This window comes from Candida pseudojiufengensis (genome assembly GCF_024610245.1).
Source record: "Candida pseudojiufengensis strain CBS 10847 chromosome Unknown scaffold2, whole genome shotgun sequence".
NCBI lineage: Eukaryota > Fungi > Ascomycota > Pichiomycetes > Serinales > Debaryomycetaceae > Lodderomyces > Lodderomyces pseudojiufengensis.
In genome coordinates, this window is record NW_026261524.1 from 239,209 (window position 1) to 256,947 (window position 17,739).

At 29.5% G+C, this 17,739-nt stretch overlaps 9 protein-coding genes across 9 annotated transcripts; 5 read left to right on the top strand and 4 right to left on the bottom strand. All coding sequences in view use genetic code 12, as the record gives it.

Moving 5' to 3' along the window:
- Positions 1-191: 191 nt before the first annotated feature.
- On the top strand, positions 192-1,166 carry KGF55_000997 (uncharacterized protein; the record flags this gene model as incomplete). The annotated part of the gene is made up of 1 exon (XM_051755530.1): positions 192-1,166. The coding sequence occupies one exon, from the start codon at positions 192-194 to the stop codon at positions 1,164-1,166; it is 975 nt and encodes a 324-aa protein (XP_051616039.1).
- Positions 1,167-1,246: 80 nt separating this feature from the next.
- KGF55_000998 (uncharacterized protein) lies at positions 1,247-3,109 on the bottom strand (the record flags this gene model as incomplete). Its single annotated transcript, XM_051755531.1, has 1 exon — positions 1,247-3,109. The coding sequence occupies one exon, from the start codon at positions 3,107-3,109 to the stop codon at positions 1,247-1,249; it is 1,863 nt and encodes a 620-aa protein (XP_051616040.1).
- Positions 3,110-3,517: 408 nt separating this feature from the next.
- Positions 3,518-4,021, top strand: SPC2 (signal peptidase complex subunit; the record flags this gene model as incomplete). Its single annotated transcript, XM_051755532.1, has 1 exon — positions 3,518-4,021. The coding sequence occupies one exon, from the start codon at positions 3,518-3,520 to the stop codon at positions 4,019-4,021; it is 504 nt and encodes a 167-aa protein (XP_051616041.1).
- A 93-nt stretch (positions 4,022-4,114) lies between these two features.
- KGF55_001000 (uncharacterized protein) lies at positions 4,115-5,313 on the bottom strand (the record flags this gene model as incomplete). The annotated part of the gene is made up of 2 exons (XM_051755533.1): positions 4,115-5,054; positions 5,186-5,313. The coding sequence occupies 2 exons, from the start codon at positions 5,311-5,313 to the stop codon at positions 4,115-4,117; spliced, it is 1,068 nt and encodes a 355-aa protein (XP_051616042.1).
- A 204-nt stretch (positions 5,314-5,517) lies between these two features.
- On the bottom strand, positions 5,518-7,098 carry KGF55_001001 (DPH2; the record flags this gene model as incomplete). Its single annotated transcript, XM_051755534.1, has 1 exon — positions 5,518-7,098. One exon carries the CDS (start codon positions 7,096-7,098, stop codon positions 5,518-5,520), a length of 1,581 nt encoding a protein of 526 aa, XP_051616043.1.
- Positions 7,099-7,491: 393 nt separating this feature from the next.
- KGF55_001002 (uncharacterized protein) lies at positions 7,492-9,915 on the top strand (the record flags this gene model as incomplete). Its single annotated transcript, XM_051755535.1, has 2 exons — positions 7,492-9,521; positions 9,582-9,915. The coding sequence occupies 2 exons, from the start codon at positions 7,492-7,494 to the stop codon at positions 9,913-9,915; spliced, it is 2,364 nt and encodes a 787-aa protein (XP_051616044.1).
- Positions 9,916-10,182: 267 nt separating this feature from the next.
- Positions 10,183-12,570, top strand: KGF55_001003 (uncharacterized protein; the record flags this gene model as incomplete). The annotated part of the gene is made up of 1 exon (XM_051755536.1): positions 10,183-12,570. The coding sequence occupies one exon, from the start codon at positions 10,183-10,185 to the stop codon at positions 12,568-12,570; it is 2,388 nt and encodes a 795-aa protein (XP_051616045.1).
- Positions 12,571-12,750: 180 nt separating this feature from the next.
- On the top strand, positions 12,751-13,725 carry KGF55_001004 (uncharacterized protein; the record flags this gene model as incomplete). The annotated part of the gene is made up of 1 exon (XM_051755537.1): positions 12,751-13,725. The coding sequence occupies one exon, from the start codon at positions 12,751-12,753 to the stop codon at positions 13,723-13,725; it is 975 nt and encodes a 324-aa protein (XP_051616046.1).
- An 84-nt stretch (positions 13,726-13,809) lies between these two features.
- On the bottom strand, positions 13,810-17,568 carry MSN5 (karyopherin; the record flags this gene model as incomplete). Its single annotated transcript, XM_051755538.1, has 1 exon — positions 13,810-17,568. The coding sequence occupies one exon, from the start codon at positions 17,566-17,568 to the stop codon at positions 13,810-13,812; it is 3,759 nt and encodes a 1,252-aa protein (XP_051616047.1).
- Between the last annotated feature and the right edge of the window lie 171 nt (positions 17,569-17,739).

The following is a 17,739-nucleotide window of genomic DNA, read 5'->3' on the forward strand; positions in this document are numbered from 1 at the left end:
CAGTGTTAGAATGATTTATCGTAATCTCTCTAAAGTCCGACCGAGGAAAATTTCATAGCGCGTAAAAATTCATGTTTCATACAATTACGGAATCAGAAAATTGAATATTTTGTGGAGTAATTATCATCATCATCATAATAACTTAGACACACCAACACCGATACCAAACCTCCGTTCATCAATTGAAAAACATGGATACTTCAACTACATTAACATCAAATAATATAAATAAAGAAATAGAAAATAATTATAAATTAGCATTAAAATTATTTATAAATAAAAATTTTATACAATCATATAAATTAATTTATCAAATATTTCAAAATTCATTTATTGAATATAAACAAGGATTAATATCTCAAAATTTATTAATTAAAATTATAAATTTATATTTAGTTATTATTGGTGTAAGTTTAAGAGAAGGACATTTAGATCAAATATTATCAAATTCTGCAAGAAATTCTATAAGATCAAATGAAGTTCATAATTTAATTGGTTCTATATGGTCAAGTTATGAAATACCTTGGGAAATTCAATATAATTTACAATTATTTTATATATCTAATCAAGATTTAATAAAAGATAAAGAAATGTATTTAAGAGATATAAATAAATTAATTTTTAATATTGATTCATCTGATAAATATGGTGAAAAATTATTAAATTTAATTAAATTTGAAATATATCCACAATTTAACGAATTTGAAAAATCAGAACAATTAATTGGATCAAATGAAGAAGAATTAAACAGACTTAATGAAATAAAACAACAAAAACAAACGATTGAAAACGAATTAAAACAAAAATTAATTGATGATGAAAAAAAATCAAATGAATTAAAATTAAAAAAGGAACAAGATGCAAGAAAATTAGCTCATGAACAAAATTTAAAATATAAATCAATTAAAGAAATTACAAACACCTATAACCACCAAAATTCTCAACCAAGAAGAATAGAAAATAAAGAAATTTCAAAACAAAATGAAATAAAACTGAAATTAATTTATTTATTAAATATAAGTAAAAAATATCTACAACAAAATACAATTATCTTGTTAGTTTTATTAATTTTAATTTTTGGTTCATCAAAATTTTTAAAAGGTATAAATATAAAAGAAAAATTAATAGATACGATAAAGATGGCTTTTAAATTTACATATATATAGCATTCTTTAAAAAATAAAAGGTTTTTTATGACGTTTTCATTCATTCATTAATTATGGTATACACTTATTAAGGTTTTGAATCAAGAAGATAACAAGACTAATCTTTTTTTCTTCTTTTTCTTCTTATTAGTTGATTCATTATCATTTTCTAAATTTTCTTCTCTTGCTTTTCTAATCATTTCTTCTGCATCCCAATCATCATCATTATTATCATTATCTTCAATTGCTGAAGAATCTTTTAATAAAGATTTTGGAATTTTTGTACCCCATACAGTTGTTTGATAATCATTTTCACTTTCTGTTGTTGATAAATTTTGATCTGATGAAAGTACAGGAGAGTTTATATTATTATCTTGAATTGATAAGGTATCAAAGTTAAAATTCTTATGATTAATGAAATTTTCATCATACTCTTCATCATTATATTGACCATTTTCTTTTAAATAAAATTGTAAAGTTTTTAATTCTTCTTCATTTTGAGCTTTTTTTTTATTTCTTTCTTCTCTATTAAATTTTTTATTTGAATTTTTGGATCTTTTTAATAAATCTTCTTTAAATAATGACCAAGTATTTTGTGAAATAAATTCATTATTATTCCAATTACATTCCAAAAATCCAATTTGAGTTCCTACTGGTAAATGACTTAAATATTTATATTTATTTATTGAAGTTTCAGATGATAATTCTTCATATCTTATATTTTCTATTTTGGCAATAATTGTCGATGGTAAGTTTTGATAATCAATATATGTATTTTTTAAAACTTTCATATCTAATGGTGATAAAACATATGTAGTATTAGCATTAAATCCTGTTTGATAATAATAAAATGTTGTTTGATGGGTTAATGATTCATCTAAATTAAAAGTTTTTTCCACAGATGATGGTTCAGCAAATTTAGTTGACCATTCTTCTATTTCTTTATCTATATGGGAAATAGCTTCTTCAACTAATTCATTATCATCTCCATATAATAATTTTTCTTCTTCATAATTTTTCAAAATTTGTTGTTTTTCATTTTCATACATATTTTTTAAATAATCAAAATCTCCTTTCATAATTCTCAGATATGAAGATAATTCAATTTGATTAACATTTGGAAAATCATTTAAATGATTTTGAATAGAAATTGATTTAGGTAATGATAAAATTTTATTCAGATCTCTTGCCATTAAAGTTAAAACTACTTCATCTTTAACTTTTGGAATTTCAAATCTTTCATCGACGTTATCAAAAATGACTGGTTTTAATTCAGGTTTCCTAATAATACTGAAACAAAGTGGACATTCTCTATATTTCTCTATAATTGCTGAAGATTCTTTCTTTTTCGCTTTTGGAACTTCATGTTCTAATAAACTTAGAACACATTTTAAACACAAAATATGACCACAAGATACAATCATTCGTGGAGCAATAAGATCATCACTTAAACAAATTGGACAACTAGCACCTTTAGGAGCAATTATCGATATAATATTTTTAATATCAACTGGAATATTTGGATCAATTTCTTGAATTTTATAATTTTTTCTTGAATCTACTATAAATTTAAAATTAACATTAATAAATTTCATTCCAGTTAAATGAATTTTTGAAACTTGTTGATATTTTTTATGACTACTTGATCTTCTTCTTTGTTTTTGTCTTTGTTGATTTTCAGCATATTCTTCAGTATCACGATAAGATTGAAAATCTAATAAATGATTTATAGATATTTGATTTTTTCTACTATTTCCATTTATTTTTTTACCTTGTTTTAATTGTGATTCTAATTGAGTTATATCTTTATCATTCTTATGATCATAATTTTTTGATTTATTATTATTAAATTTTCGATTATTCCCTTGTTTTGGAAGTATTTGGTTATTATTATTCAGATTGAATGGTTTATATGGTATATTATTACTAGATGAATTATTATTAGAATTTTTATAATCAGTCATTATTGAATCGTCTGAATTTAAATAGCTTGTCATCAAAACAAACTAAATATCATAATGTGAAAGTTTTCAAAAAACAACTTAGTTTGGTGGACTTCTTAAAAAAAGTTTGTATATTAGTTGAATGATGCAAGTAAGTAGTTGATAGGTATGATAGCTTGAAGTATGAAGTGATATTCTTCGGTCACCGAAGAATAATTAGTAGAAAGAACAAATCAAATGATTGTGTGAAAGTTGAGCAATTTGTTGATTTGTTTTGTGTTGCAAATTAAAAAGTCAGCACGATAAGGCTACCATCTGTTTTTCACGTGACAGAAATTCAGTTTCACCAAAATTGAAAACACGTAAAATCTAAGTACAAGTTTTCAGCCAATTCATTCAAAACAATTGATTAAAAACAACACTACAGAAATGTCACAATTAAAGAAGACAAATCTCAATTCAGTAAAAGAATTACAGAAAACAACAGATGAACAATTAGGTTCAGTATTACAAAATTTAGGTTATGAAGAATCATTTAAGATCATAGATTTAAAATTAGGATTAGGTACAATAACTGTTGTTATAGCAGGATTATTATTTTTAGCAGATAAAAAATTCAAATTTAAAGACATATATAATATTACATTGATTTCATGTGTGGTGTATGGAATTGTTAATGCTGCTTTATTTCTCATAAATTTAAAATATAAAAATGTCAAATATATTGGATATAACAAAAAGGGTGGAATAATAACAATAGCTAGTGAAATAAAGAAATATGAACCAAACTATTACGTAACGATTACAATTGATGACAAAGCTCCAAACAAAACTGTAATACCTTTTAATAAATTTTTTGATATCATTGGATTCTTTAACAGAGATGAATTTTTGAAATTATTAAGTAGTGATATTAATAAAAAGTCAGAGTAGATTGATGTATATATTGTTTTCCCAAATAAATCACAATGTCTTTATAAATTGAGATTCTATAAAATGGTCTCTACTTAAAATAATTTTTAACTTTTAAAACTTAAAATCTTTTGATTCTTTTATTTGCTCATCAATTTCACTGAACCATCTACAAAAATCTTGAACAATTAAAGGAGTAGTTCTCACTCCCGGTAAAAAGTTTGCATAAAATGGTCTGGATAAATTACCCATATATCCTTTTTCCACTTTCTCAGTTATTTCCCTTGCTAAATTTACATGATTCACAACAGGAGCGATGAACTGTTTAGGAGCACTTACATCTTTAAATAATTCAGTATTCATTTGACCCGTTGTCACAAGCATTAATCTAATTTTGGGAAATTGTTTCAATTCTTGTTGTAAGGATTCATGTAACATAATCTGTGCTGCTTTAGTAGCGGAATAAACTGAAAGATTCTTAGGTGCAAATGTCCCTAATATCGAAGAAACGGTAACGAGTGATAATTTACCATTCACGTTATATGATAAATGATTTGACAAAATTTTTTGCAATATAAATATTTGTGCAATCGTATTGACATTAAACAAATCTTTTACTTTATCAAATTTTAAGTTCACTAATGATCTATTGTCTCTGATACCTGCATTGTTAATGAGTATACTAATATATCTATTCTCTGCATTCAAATCATGAATTAAGGTTGAAAGTTTTAATTTTAAATCTCTTTCATCACCCAAATCACATTGAATAAAATTAAATTTAGAATCTTTAAATAATTTCTCCGGTGGTGAAACTTTATCAATAACATATACCGTAACGTCTTTAACTAATAATGATTTAGCAATCTCTAGACCTAAACCATTTGATCCACCTGTGATCAAAGCTATGTCAGTTTGGCTAAATGATTTCCATTGTTTCCTATACGGATAGTTGTAAGATCCAACAAAATATAATATAAAACTAACCAATAGTAAAACTAGTAGTAATCCAAATAATATATATGGGATTGGAGTATACCATAGCGTCAAGAAGCTATTGTTGAGCATTAGTTAGTAAATCATTTCAGAAGCTGAAAAATAATTAATTGAAAAATCATAATTCCGAGGCGGAAATATAATTTAAGATTATGAAAACAATTCAATCATCTTTGTAGAGTTACATACGATACAATGAAGAATAAAAATGTGAATACTTCAATAATCAACAAAATTATTTCAGCCCAATCAATGGCAGTGTTTCTTTCTCCGTCATCTGGTGGATCATTTGGTTGTCTACGGCAAAATCTACACATTGTGAGTGTGTATTAAATACTAAGTAGCAAAGTTTAGTTAAGTCTAGCAAAATTGAAAGACAATGTAATTTATGAAGGAGAATAAAGAGTAAAAATGTTGAAATAAAATTCTTGTTGCAAATCGAGTTTAAATCTGAATCTTTCATTTCTCACGTAACAGAATCTAGTCCAAAAATTCTGAATCTTTTCTGGATTTAAAACTAATCATTTATTCTCTATATCATAATCATAACCTCTAGCAATTCCTTGTCTTCCCTCTTGCACTATTGCTCCCTCGTCATCATCATCAGAACTATCACCAGAGTCCGCATTATTTTTGTAATCACTACCCAAACCTGTCCAATGTCTATTTTGTAGATGCATTGCTGATGTACTTACTGTATTTCTAATTGCTACTTTGCTGGAGAGCCTCTCAGCTAATGCATTTTCAGTTTGATCGTTTTCACTTGCATCTTTTATGGACAAGTGATGGATTTGTCTTAAAGGTTTCGAAGTACTTACATATCGGCCCCTGACTGGATCAAATTCGGGTTCTTCATCTGAGCTGGTCTCTCCATTTTCATTTTCATTTTTAAATTCATGTTCTTCTCCTTCTCTCCTGTATTCATCAATAACAGTCTTATAATCAGTTACCCATCTACCAGTCCATGTCACTTCATCACTTAACCCTAATAATAATTCATAAGGTGTAACAATAGGTTTATAAAATTCATTCGTTTGATCAATTATTATCCCCTTATGATCACATCCCAACACACACCAAATATCAATGCTATCAAAATTAGCCAATTTTGCAACATTTGGTTTACCAACAACTAGTATATGAGCTTTCTTACCAGCTTGTGTTATTTTTGATTTTATAGTATTTATCAATTGTTTGGTATTGGATAACGATAATGTGTTTACCAAGATTCCAATAGTACCAGAGCTTCGTACCATATGAACATATCTATATCTTCTCATTAAATTTGGGAAAGGACCTTGCAATATTTTATTTGTGATAGGATCATACGTCGTCACAGATGCAAAATTTGTTGATAATTGTAGTAGTCTTGGTGCTTCGGGCTTAGTTATATGAAATAAATTATAGTCCAGTAATTTATCAATTGAAAATGTTCTGTTAAATTGAGTATGTGAAAAATTGGTGGTAGGTTGATATCCAATTATTTTTGTAGAACCCACTATCAAGTCGGCTAAGATAATATTGGAATAGTCTCGTAGTCTCTTTTTGAGTTCGTGTAGAATATGTGTATGAGGAGCATCTGCCATCAAGACAATTCTATCATCTTTATCAATTTTTTCTTTAAACTGGCTTACTAATTCATTTAGATTGATATCAGGTTTTCCCAACACATAGATTGCATTAATTTTTGCAACTTCATTCAAGCAAGCATCCCCAAAATGTATAACTAAGTCACTATTTACATGTTCTGCCGCAACTTCATCCACACAACATGAAGAATATGACGTATCTGCTAAAATCCAAAATTTCAAGTTCGGTAGTTGTTCTTGTAGAATATGAACGATCGTAGCAGAGTCACATATTAATTCATCTGGAAATTGCAAAGTTATTTTCTCATATTTTGAATTCTTTAACACTTTGATTAATTCTTCTATGGAATAATATTCAGTTATCTTTTCAACTAGTTCGGTATAATCATCTGCTTTATTTAGTTTTAAGTGTTGTCTTTTGTGCTTAGTTGAATTCACCTTGTCATATGAAAATGTTGAATCATCCTGATAAGTTGATAGTGAGGGTGCTACTGCAACGGTTTCCGATGGCATCTTGTACTATAGCTTTTGCATAAAAAATTTATGATTGCAAAACGAAAATTCACTCTTCAGATACTGAGTATCAAGATGTTTCAGCATTGCACGTGCAATGTCACGTGATTAATGGTAGATTTCCACATCACGAGCCTTATGGCCTTTGTTGCTCCTACACATTTGCCTCTAACAGGTTTAGATAACTCAGGTTTACTTCGTAACATAAATACTCTCAAATTTGTCTATAATGAGAATCTTGTATAAAATTCTGTTCTTTTTCAAATAATATTCGTATCTTTAGCAATCTAAAATAATGTTACTAAATTCGGAACTGCAAAACAATCAAACTTCCATTTGAAAGAACCAATTGCATATAACACAACGCTTCTCAATACTTGAGGAAATAACGGCATGACGCTATGTTTGATAAGGAATTACGCTAAGCTAAAACCTATTCAGAATGTATCATCATCCGTTTTCAAACAATCATTTAAAAGACACATCCACTATAATTCATTTCATTCAAAGTCTAATATAGTTAACCAAAAGAGGACATTAATAGCTATAGGGTCAGGTATATCACTAATTACATATCTTTTTATAAATAATAACAAAGTCTATAATGACGTCCATGCTCTAGACTCATCAATTCATGAATTAAACCCAATAAAAACCGCAGAAACTTATGAAAATGGTTTATATGAAGCATCACAACAGGAAGAGAAGGATCAGTTTAATGAGTTCAGGAACTCTAAGACGCAACACAAGTCATGGCTAATTAGTATACTGTACAGACTAATATTTGCTTTTCAGGATTACGTCCTTGATCCTATAGTCACTTTTTCCAGATTCTTACAGTTATCATGCATATTCCTCCCAGTGTTATTGTCAAGTCCTATATGTTGGTTTGGTCGAAAACATAAAACAGAAAATGGGGATTATGTAAGGACTGGAGCAACTTTATGGTATAGATATTTGCGATGGTCAGCAGAACAAGCTGGGGCTTCATTTATTAAGTTAGGTCAATGGGCAGCAAGTAGAACCGATATTTTTCCATTAGAATTATGTAATGAATTGGGATCATTACATTCAAACGCTAAAGCTCATAGCTTGGAAGCTACAAAAAAGATTATAAGATCAAGTTTTGGTGGACTACCATTTGAAGAAATTTTTGATGAATTTAACGAAAAACCAGTCGGTGTCGGTGCTATTGCACAAGTTTATACGGCCAAATTATCACAAAAAGTTCTAGACAAGGCTGCGCAAGAGGAGAAAGAAGTCGAACAAAAATTGAAAGAGAAGCATAAAAAGAAGAACCTGGATACACAATTTTTTGACAAACTCATAGTCACAGAACACTTGAATTCTAATGAATATGTTGCTATTAAGGTCTTACATCCAAAAGTGGAAATTAACGTTCATAGAGATTTAAAAATCATGAAATTTTTCGCAGATATTATCAATGTTATACCAACCATGGAATGGCTTTCATTACCCGATGAAGTTGATCAATTTGCTATATTGATGAAATTACAGTTAGACTTAAGGATTGAAGCGTTGAATTTGGCAAAATTTAGAGAAAATTTTAAAAGCAGACTTGATATTCATTTTCCCAAGCCGTATTTGAATTTTACAACAAGGGATGTTTTAGTTGAAGAATATATGCATGCTATACCTTTAAGCAAACTATTATCATTGACTGAGAATTTTGGCAAAAACTTATCAAAAGAGGTGAGTGACAAAGGGTTGGATGCATTCTTGAAAATGTTAATTCTTGATAATTTTGTTCATGCCGATTTACATCCAGGAAACATGATGGTTAGATTTTATAAAAATGAATTATATAGACATGAAAAGGAGTACAAAATTATTAAAGCATCAAATGATAAAGAGACTAATAAAATCACTGACGAGTTACTAAAAATGAAAAACCCAACTGAATGGTGTGAAAAATTAGCACAGTTATATGAAGATGGATATCATGCTGAGATATGTTTCTTAGATGTTGGTCTTGTTACTGAATTGAATCATAATGATCGTGTTAATTTCATTGATTTGTTCAAAGCTTTATCAGAATTTGATGGATATAAAGCTGGAGAATTAATGGTTGAAAGATCAAGAACACCAGAAACAGCAATAAACAAAGAAATTTTTGCATTAAAAGTTGAAAAATTAGTGGATAGAATGAAAGATAGAACTTTCACATTAGGAAACGTTAGTATTGGAGATTTGTTGGATCAAGTTTTAGGTATGGTTAGAAATCATCATGTGAGAATGGAGGGAGATTTCGTGACTGTCATTGTAGCGATATTATTACTAGAAGGTGTTGGAAGACAATTAGATCCTAATTTAGACTTATTTGCAAGGTTCGTATATGCATTAATGATTGGGTTCCCAACTGAACAAATTGATATAAAATCAATAATTTCAATGGGCAACTTGTTCATCGATTAATAATAGATTTTCGTAAACATTTACTAACAAATTTTTTTCTATTAAAGTTCATTACCTGTCTTGAGAAAATTAGGTATATCAAAAGAAGGTAGAGAGATGATGAAGGATGAGAATAGTTTGAGTATGGTAAAAATTTGGTTGGCTTTAGAAGTGAGACAATTCATTAACGCTTCAATTCAAGACGTATGTATTAAAAGATTTCAATTCAAAGCTGATGAAGAAAAATTACTAACACATTATTTTCTAGATACATTCCTTGGTGAAAGCAGACATGTTGAGTCCAAATATGTAAAAGTATTCTATTCTTATATTTATAATCTTATAGATCATTTAAAACAATTCAAAACATTTAGAATCATAAATCATAAGCATAGTTATTAGTGTAAGATTATATCTTTACGCGTATTTTCTGTTTGTCTTTGATATTTACCTGAAGCAATTGGTAGTTCCACCCTCTAATAATTTTTCACATTAAAAAAGTTAACTTGGAACAAAGTCAATGTTTTATAATAATTTATTAAAACTTGTTGTGGATAATTTAGCTTGTCTTTCGTATAGGTCAGGAAATTTAACGTCACCATTAAAATCTATCAACAACGTCAGTAATTACATCTTTAACGACCTTTCAAGATCAAAATTTAATAAGCTATGCCCATCAAGTCACTTGAACCTTTTTTATTTGAAAGGAAATTAGTATATCCCAGCTCAATTGAAATTCTAACAAATGCAACAATTGGGATCGACGTGGAGAATTATTTGAATAGAATATATACATCAAAAAAGGAACATTTTTTAGCAGCAATTGGGGGACTGCCAAGCTCGTTGAAAGATTACATTTACGCAGACTTACAAGTATTCAAGGAATTTAGCATCAAACCAATATTTGTCATACTGAGATCGAATACCCAATCTCAAAATATAGAATATAAATCCAATGAATTATCACCAGTTGAACAAAGTTTGGAAAGTACTTGGAACAAGATATCAAATTTACAAAAACAAAACTCGAATTACCATCAACATTTCCAAGCATTCGAAAATTACAGATCTTTGAATGAAAGCATACCTTTGCAAGCTATAATTAATGATTTAGTCAGTATCTTTATTGAATTTGGAGTCGATTATTTAATAACTCCGTACGATTCATCATTTCAATTATCATACTTGTATCAATCCAAAATAGTAGACACTATTTATGGATCTACAGACTTATTATTGACACAAATTGATAAATTCATACTAGGGATAGAAAACCAAACTAGAGAGTTTAGATTTGTAGACAAACATAAAATTTTGCAAGAATTAAGAATTAATGAAAGACAATTGCAAGATCTAAGTTTGATTGTTGGTTGCAGTTTACAGCCAAATACTTTCCCAATTTTTCCAAAACCATTACCTAATTATCCCCCAATCAATATTTTCAAATTTGGCTTGGACCTGTTATATCAATACGCCCAAGTCAGTGGAAATCATCAAGACTTGTATGGTTATGTTTTAAATTTGAATGATCAAAAATTAGTAGATTGGTATTTAAAAGGTCAATCATTAATCAAATTCACTCCAATAATTACAAAAGAAGGATATGTTGAACTTTACAATGTTGAATTAGCTAAACTCGGTTTAGACAAGAATGTAGATTTCCTCGGTGATGATGACGAGATTCAAACAGATGGATCTGGGAACAACACACCAACAAAGCCTTTAGTCAAAGTTCCAAATAATTTACATGAAATCATTTCTCAAAGACTACCACCGGAATTGTATTATTATCAATCATTGGGACTAATTCCGGCGGAAATTTTGAGTTCCATTGCAGGAGGAAGACTTGACGTAAGACCACCAGCTGAGCTCGGTAAAAGTGATAGTTATAAGAAGTTGGTTAGTTCTAAGTTCTATACGGACTTATTGGACAAACAGTACAATTTGATTACTCAGCTTTTAGCAAGATATTATCAAGTAAAAAAAATTAACGTTAAGTTTTGGTTCAATGATAGTGTTTTGGCTTTGAATAATAGGATGAACCCTCCAATCACTAAGGAAGTTGAAAACGTATTTACTAAATCTTCTCAAACGTCATTCAGTATCAAGTATGGGTTACTATCAAACTTGAATACGGATTCCAAGTCAGATCAAGGGCCCGACGCAGTTGAAACTCAAGTCGATCTTATTTCATCAGCATTTTCCAGAGCATTACATGTGTATGGAATCATCGACGACAAAAATCAGGTTTCAACAATTGGTAAGATATTCAAAGAGCTCATAAATGAACATGAAGATATTAGTGACGAAGATTTGGAGCATCTCATACTTTTATCCTTATTATTAAAGTCAGACACATTTAAATTGACCAACGCAAATCCCGATTATTTTTCAGTTGGCAAACCTTATAAGGACTTGTTAAATGAAGCAAATTACGAATTAAGTGCAAGTGAAAACAAAAGTATATTATTAATTTCAAGAATATTTGGTATGAAAAAATTCAACATTGCGCCAGTCAATTATCAAGGCCCGATTTCGAGAAACTTGTTGAGTTTTAGAAGTTCAATCAGTTTTATAAACACGCAATTGTTGCATACAATTGAAGTATTATTGGTTGATATGATTGTACGTCAAGAAAAGAATAATGTCAAAATTGATTACAATAAAAATGATTGGTATGAACTAATAAGTCAAATTCCATTCTACCAAGAAGTAAACAATACGTTGTTGGGAATAGTCAGTGAAATCTATTTAGAGATAACTTTGAAAAAATTGAAGAGCTCAGGCAATAAATCGGAGTCTATCACATTTGCTAAACATCATTTAGCTGATAATGTCTTCCAAGTAAATTCCACATCTTATAATGCAACTGTTAGCGGAGAAAATGCTATAACTTCTGATCAAATCTCAAAAGACTTTGATAATGGGAAAAAATGGTGGAACAAATTTGTTAACTTTATTCGAAAAGCAAACATCATTGATAATAAATTATGTTCAAACGCTCTTGTGCAAGAAGTTGAAGACGCCGATAAACTTTTCAACGATTTAACTGAATAAACTCAAAATTTATATTGGAATTCATGACTAAGAGCAAAAATACGTATAGATCCATTAAATAGATTCATCTTTTCAATAAAAAAGTTTTTTTGATTTTGCAGCAAATCGAAATTGAAACATCAAAAAAATTTAGTCGTACAATTCTCTCTGACCTAGATAAGTGAATTAACTTCTACAAAAATGCATAAACTACGGCTAAATAGCCAATCATCAGCTCATATAACAAAGCAATTGACTACTACTACGTCTAATAATGCTATACCATTGACAAAACCATCTGTTACAGGATCAGGCCCTTTTGCAGCCACACCCAGTATTCATCCAATAGGCAATCCATCAAATATTTTATCAGTTGCATTACCACAATCGTCTCAATTTTTTATAAATTCGAATTCATTACTTGGTATAAATGGAGACTTGAGTCACATAAGTAGTGAAAGTATCAATTTTTTTGGTCATGTTTATCAACTTTTAAAATCGAGTCAAAGTTCTAATTTAATTATAAATGGAAATTCGAATTATAAAGTTTTGGGAATTAACAAACAGTCAAATTGGACCATTTATAATTTAAACAAGATAATTGGATGGTCAGGGACCGACATAATTTTCAAACCATCAACTAAATCTTCATCAATTTTGGAAGTTGATGGTAACAATGGGTGTCTAATAATAAATGGAGGTGAATTTTCTAAAGTCACAGAAGTGGAAGTTGATCAAAATTCAGAAATATTAGTCAATCCGAATTCATTGATTGCCATTGATTCTGCAACAAATGGAATTGAACCCTTAATAATAACTCCTAATAAATACAAATTGCATACTTTGGAACATACGATACATTGGCCCCGTTCGATAGTACAACCAATCAAAGAATTCAATAGGTCAATAGGAAATTACATGAAAAAGTCATCGGACACAATTAAAAATGTGTTTAATCCAATTGCACCATACACAGCTCCATTTTTACACTTACTCAGTTCATCTTGGAATTACATATATTCACATATTAACGGTAGGTTTATCAGATCGAGACCTATCTTCTATAAAATTCAAGGTCCTTCCAAAATTCTAATTGATAATGAGCCAGTAATATCGAATAACAAAATTTTCACAAACAATGAGATTAATTACATTTTCGCCAAACAGAATTCTTAAATCATAAAATTTTTATATTCGTGTTACGATTATTTATGAAACTATATATGGATATCTATTTTGATACAAAACACAGAATACAATCTATTCATCCCCAAATAAATTTCCTAATGCTCCATTTTCCACAAATGGGTCGTTCATAACATCTGAGTTTTCTGCACCGATTTTTTTTCTTTTCGTAATACTATCAAGTTCTTTTTTTCGTTTACTTAATTCGTCATTATCATTCATTGAACCATTATCTTTTGATATTTTAATTAATTCCAATAGAGCTGATCTTTGATGCCTTATTGATCTAGATGAGACTAATAAACTTTCGAAATTCAGTATGTGTTGTGGTTTTATATTTGGTAAATTTGCTATCAAGACTCTTGCTGCATAATCATCCTTCAATCTTAATTGACAATATAATGATGTTAATGCTAATGCTGCTTCTCCATGAGTTTCAACAAAATAATCATCTAATAACACTTGTAGTAATGCTTTTATTAGGTAGTCACTTAAAAATTTATCAACTTCGTCATCTTTTAAAGTTACTTCTGTAACTATGTTTCTAATGACTAGAATTGTATTAAATGAACATTTTGTATCTTTGAAAGTAATTATATGGCAGCAAATTTTCAAGAATGGTGCTAAAACTTCTTTTCTTTCTATAACTAGTTTTCTACATGCAAATTGAGTATTTGACATTGTCTTGGAATTGAATTGACCAACAACGTCCATTAATAATCTGACAACAGTAGCAGTGAGTTGTCTCAACATATGCTCCTCCATCATTTCTTCCGATAATGTTTCATCATCTTCATTTCCTTGTAGTTGAAGGCCATTCTTGTAAACTTTATCCCATTTTGACACAATTAATTCGTCAATATCATTCAACGCCGGAGGCAATAATTCGCTCATGAATACTTCAACAAATTTTACTGGACAAAATTTAATGACAACTCTCAAACAACTATTGATCATATGTTTCCATGAATGTAATGTAACCCCAACCGTATCTCCAGCAACTGCTTTCCAGATTCTTGATGCTATACCTGGTATTTCATATAATGTGTCCTCTAATTGAGCCAATGATCCAACAGTAAGGAATGCATATTCTCTAGTATATCTTATCAAATGCCCAACTGAATCAGCAAAGTCTCGTAGGGTTAATGCAGCTTTGACATTTTCTTCTATAAAAGTCTCCTTAGATTGGATTGATACACCTTGTTGCCAAAACCTTTCAGTACAACTATATTTGACAAAACTTTGAACTTCAGCAGGTAAATCTTTCCAATTGGCTGGATTATGGTAAGCCTGTATTTGAGTCAATAACTGTAAAACATGTGGTACAATGGGTTGCACTCTTGGTTTCCATAATTTTAATAAATTGATATATTCAGGCAGATCATGATTTAATTTTTCTATACTATATTGAATAAAAATTCTAGTTGCTCTAATAGGGAAGATTGAACTCCAATGATCTTTCAAATTTGTTTTCAATTGCTTACCCTCATCATCCATCTTAGCCTCCAATAGGTTTGTATTAGCGGTGATACCTCTTTTTTGAAAATACGATGCAATTTGAACTATACCTATTCTTTCCATGAACCAATGCAAGTCGGCAAGACCCTTCTCAGTTTCAGGAGCTGACCAAGCGGCAATATCAGGATCAACAATTTTAGCAAATAAATCATTTTTGTCATCAATTGAGGACCTGGAAGCTATAACTAACAAGAACGATTTGAATGCAACATTTTCATGTTCACTAACTTTTTTGGAGGATAGTATGTTAGCAACGACATTCTCCAAATCATTAAAAATCTTTTTTAACGCTTCCGGCATAATGTACGCTAGTCTATTTAATTCAGTACCACAACTTGCTCTCAAGTCTCTTATTAATTCCAAGTCATCATCCGAGATGTTAGGTGGGTAGGGGAATGTGGCTGTTGTTAAAATTTTTTCTAAAATTTGAAACATCAATGGACTGTTGACATCTTTTAAAAGTGGTGCAAATTGGACCAAAGTTTGAACTTGTCTTCGTATTATTAAAGGTGAAGCTAGATTCATAGCTAGTAATCTTTCACCTAATTGAATAACTAGCTTATGTAGCCTGTCATTAATTTCATCAAAGTCTTCACCGTGATACCAGATTTTCCATCTTGATATACCTCTTATACTATTTTCTATCGTATTGAACTGTGACGATCCATAATTAAATGCCTTAGATTTTTCATCAATATTGTAATTATTAATACATTGGTTTCCTAGATCTGAACTAAAAAAATTTTGTAATCTATTTTCTAACCATAATAATCCATCTTCCGGTTTTTTACAAACCGTTATTCTTATAATATCTTCATTAAATTTTCGATAATTCTGCAAAAAACTTGTTGCATCTGGCGTCGAGTCAAAATCAACATCAAAAAACTTTTTGGATATATGTTCATCGTCTAGCAAAAAATTTATAGTTCTATCCGCTGCGATATCTAATAGTTGCATCATGACATTTATAATTTGTGGCTTGGCGCTTAATTCGTCAAATCGTAATATTGTTACCCACATTTGTAATGATAATCCACTAATAATTAAACTTGGATGATCTGTCGTTCTTAAAACTAATTTGAGGTACCCATCAATGTCACTTCGATCCCAATCAACCTTATGTTTGGACGATATATTTAAGTACTCACTCAATGAAACTATCATTTCTACTGTTTTCTTCAATAACGAATAAATTTGTTCATCAATATCATCCGGATCAAGTTGCAATGACTGATAAAATTCAGATAATTTATTGATACCTTCAATTGTGAAAATTGATCCGATGAAAAATTCGAAATCCTCATCTTGCAAATAAGTTCTAGTGAATATTATATGTAGACAGTCAACAGCTAAAGTTTTGATTTTGACGTCATTCAAAGTCAATAATTTTATCATGGTTTGCATAATATTTTGCTCCCTTAGCACTGTTGGATTTATCCAGTGTAAACATGTTTTAAAAGCTCCAAGTATTTTAGTTATGAATTTTTGGTAATCGTCATTATTATATTCACTATTGGATATGATATCTTGCAAGAAAGTAGACCATGCAATAAACCAACCATCAATTGATGCCTTACACACCGATATCGTTTCATTGTTTTCGTAAATCAGATCTAAAATCTTATTAGGAGTTACAATCAACATCGATAATTGAGTTAGTATGGCACTATTTTTTGATGCTGTCGGATCATCCAATAAATAAATATCTTCAAATAGGGTTCTTATTATTATTAATGACAATTCACGACATGTGACACTGCTATTCCATAAATGCCATAAGTCAGAGTCCATGGAGACCCAACCGCTCTCTGCTTCTTGTGGTGAAACTTTACGTTTTTCTCCAGATTGTATTATAGGTTTATCATTTTCCACATCATTTCCCATATTTATTGTGAGATTATTCTCTATATCCTCTTGATCATCCCTTGTTTTAACTAAATAACTACCCCATATTCTTTTTGATAACGCAACCCACAAAAAAGCTATTTTTTCTTTAATATAATGAGGATCAGTACTTTCAGTTTTATTGGCTAGCTCAATTATCCAATTTTTAATAGCCGAAATTTTAGTCGAATCAAATGATTGAAATCTATATCTAATAGATGATTGTAATAGAGATAAACCAAAATGTCTCACAATATAATTTGACCCATTATTTTCAGGTAATGCTAATTGAAACCCCCAGTATGGTGATTCATCATTTGATTTTATAGTTTCTAAAAAGTTTTGAGCTTCTCTTCTTTGATCATTTGTTGACTTGGGGTCATACACTATGTTTAAAGCAGATATAATTTGTTGCACACCAGCACTATCCATTTCCCGCGAGTATGTCAATTAATAGGTTCTTTAATGATTAACGGAATCTTGACACTATTTTATGCTATGATGAAGTTTGAAAATTAATGTAATAGGTAGTTTTATTGTATTGAATTGGACCCTGCGACAAATAACTGATATGTATTTATAGGTAGAAACAAATTGAGTATG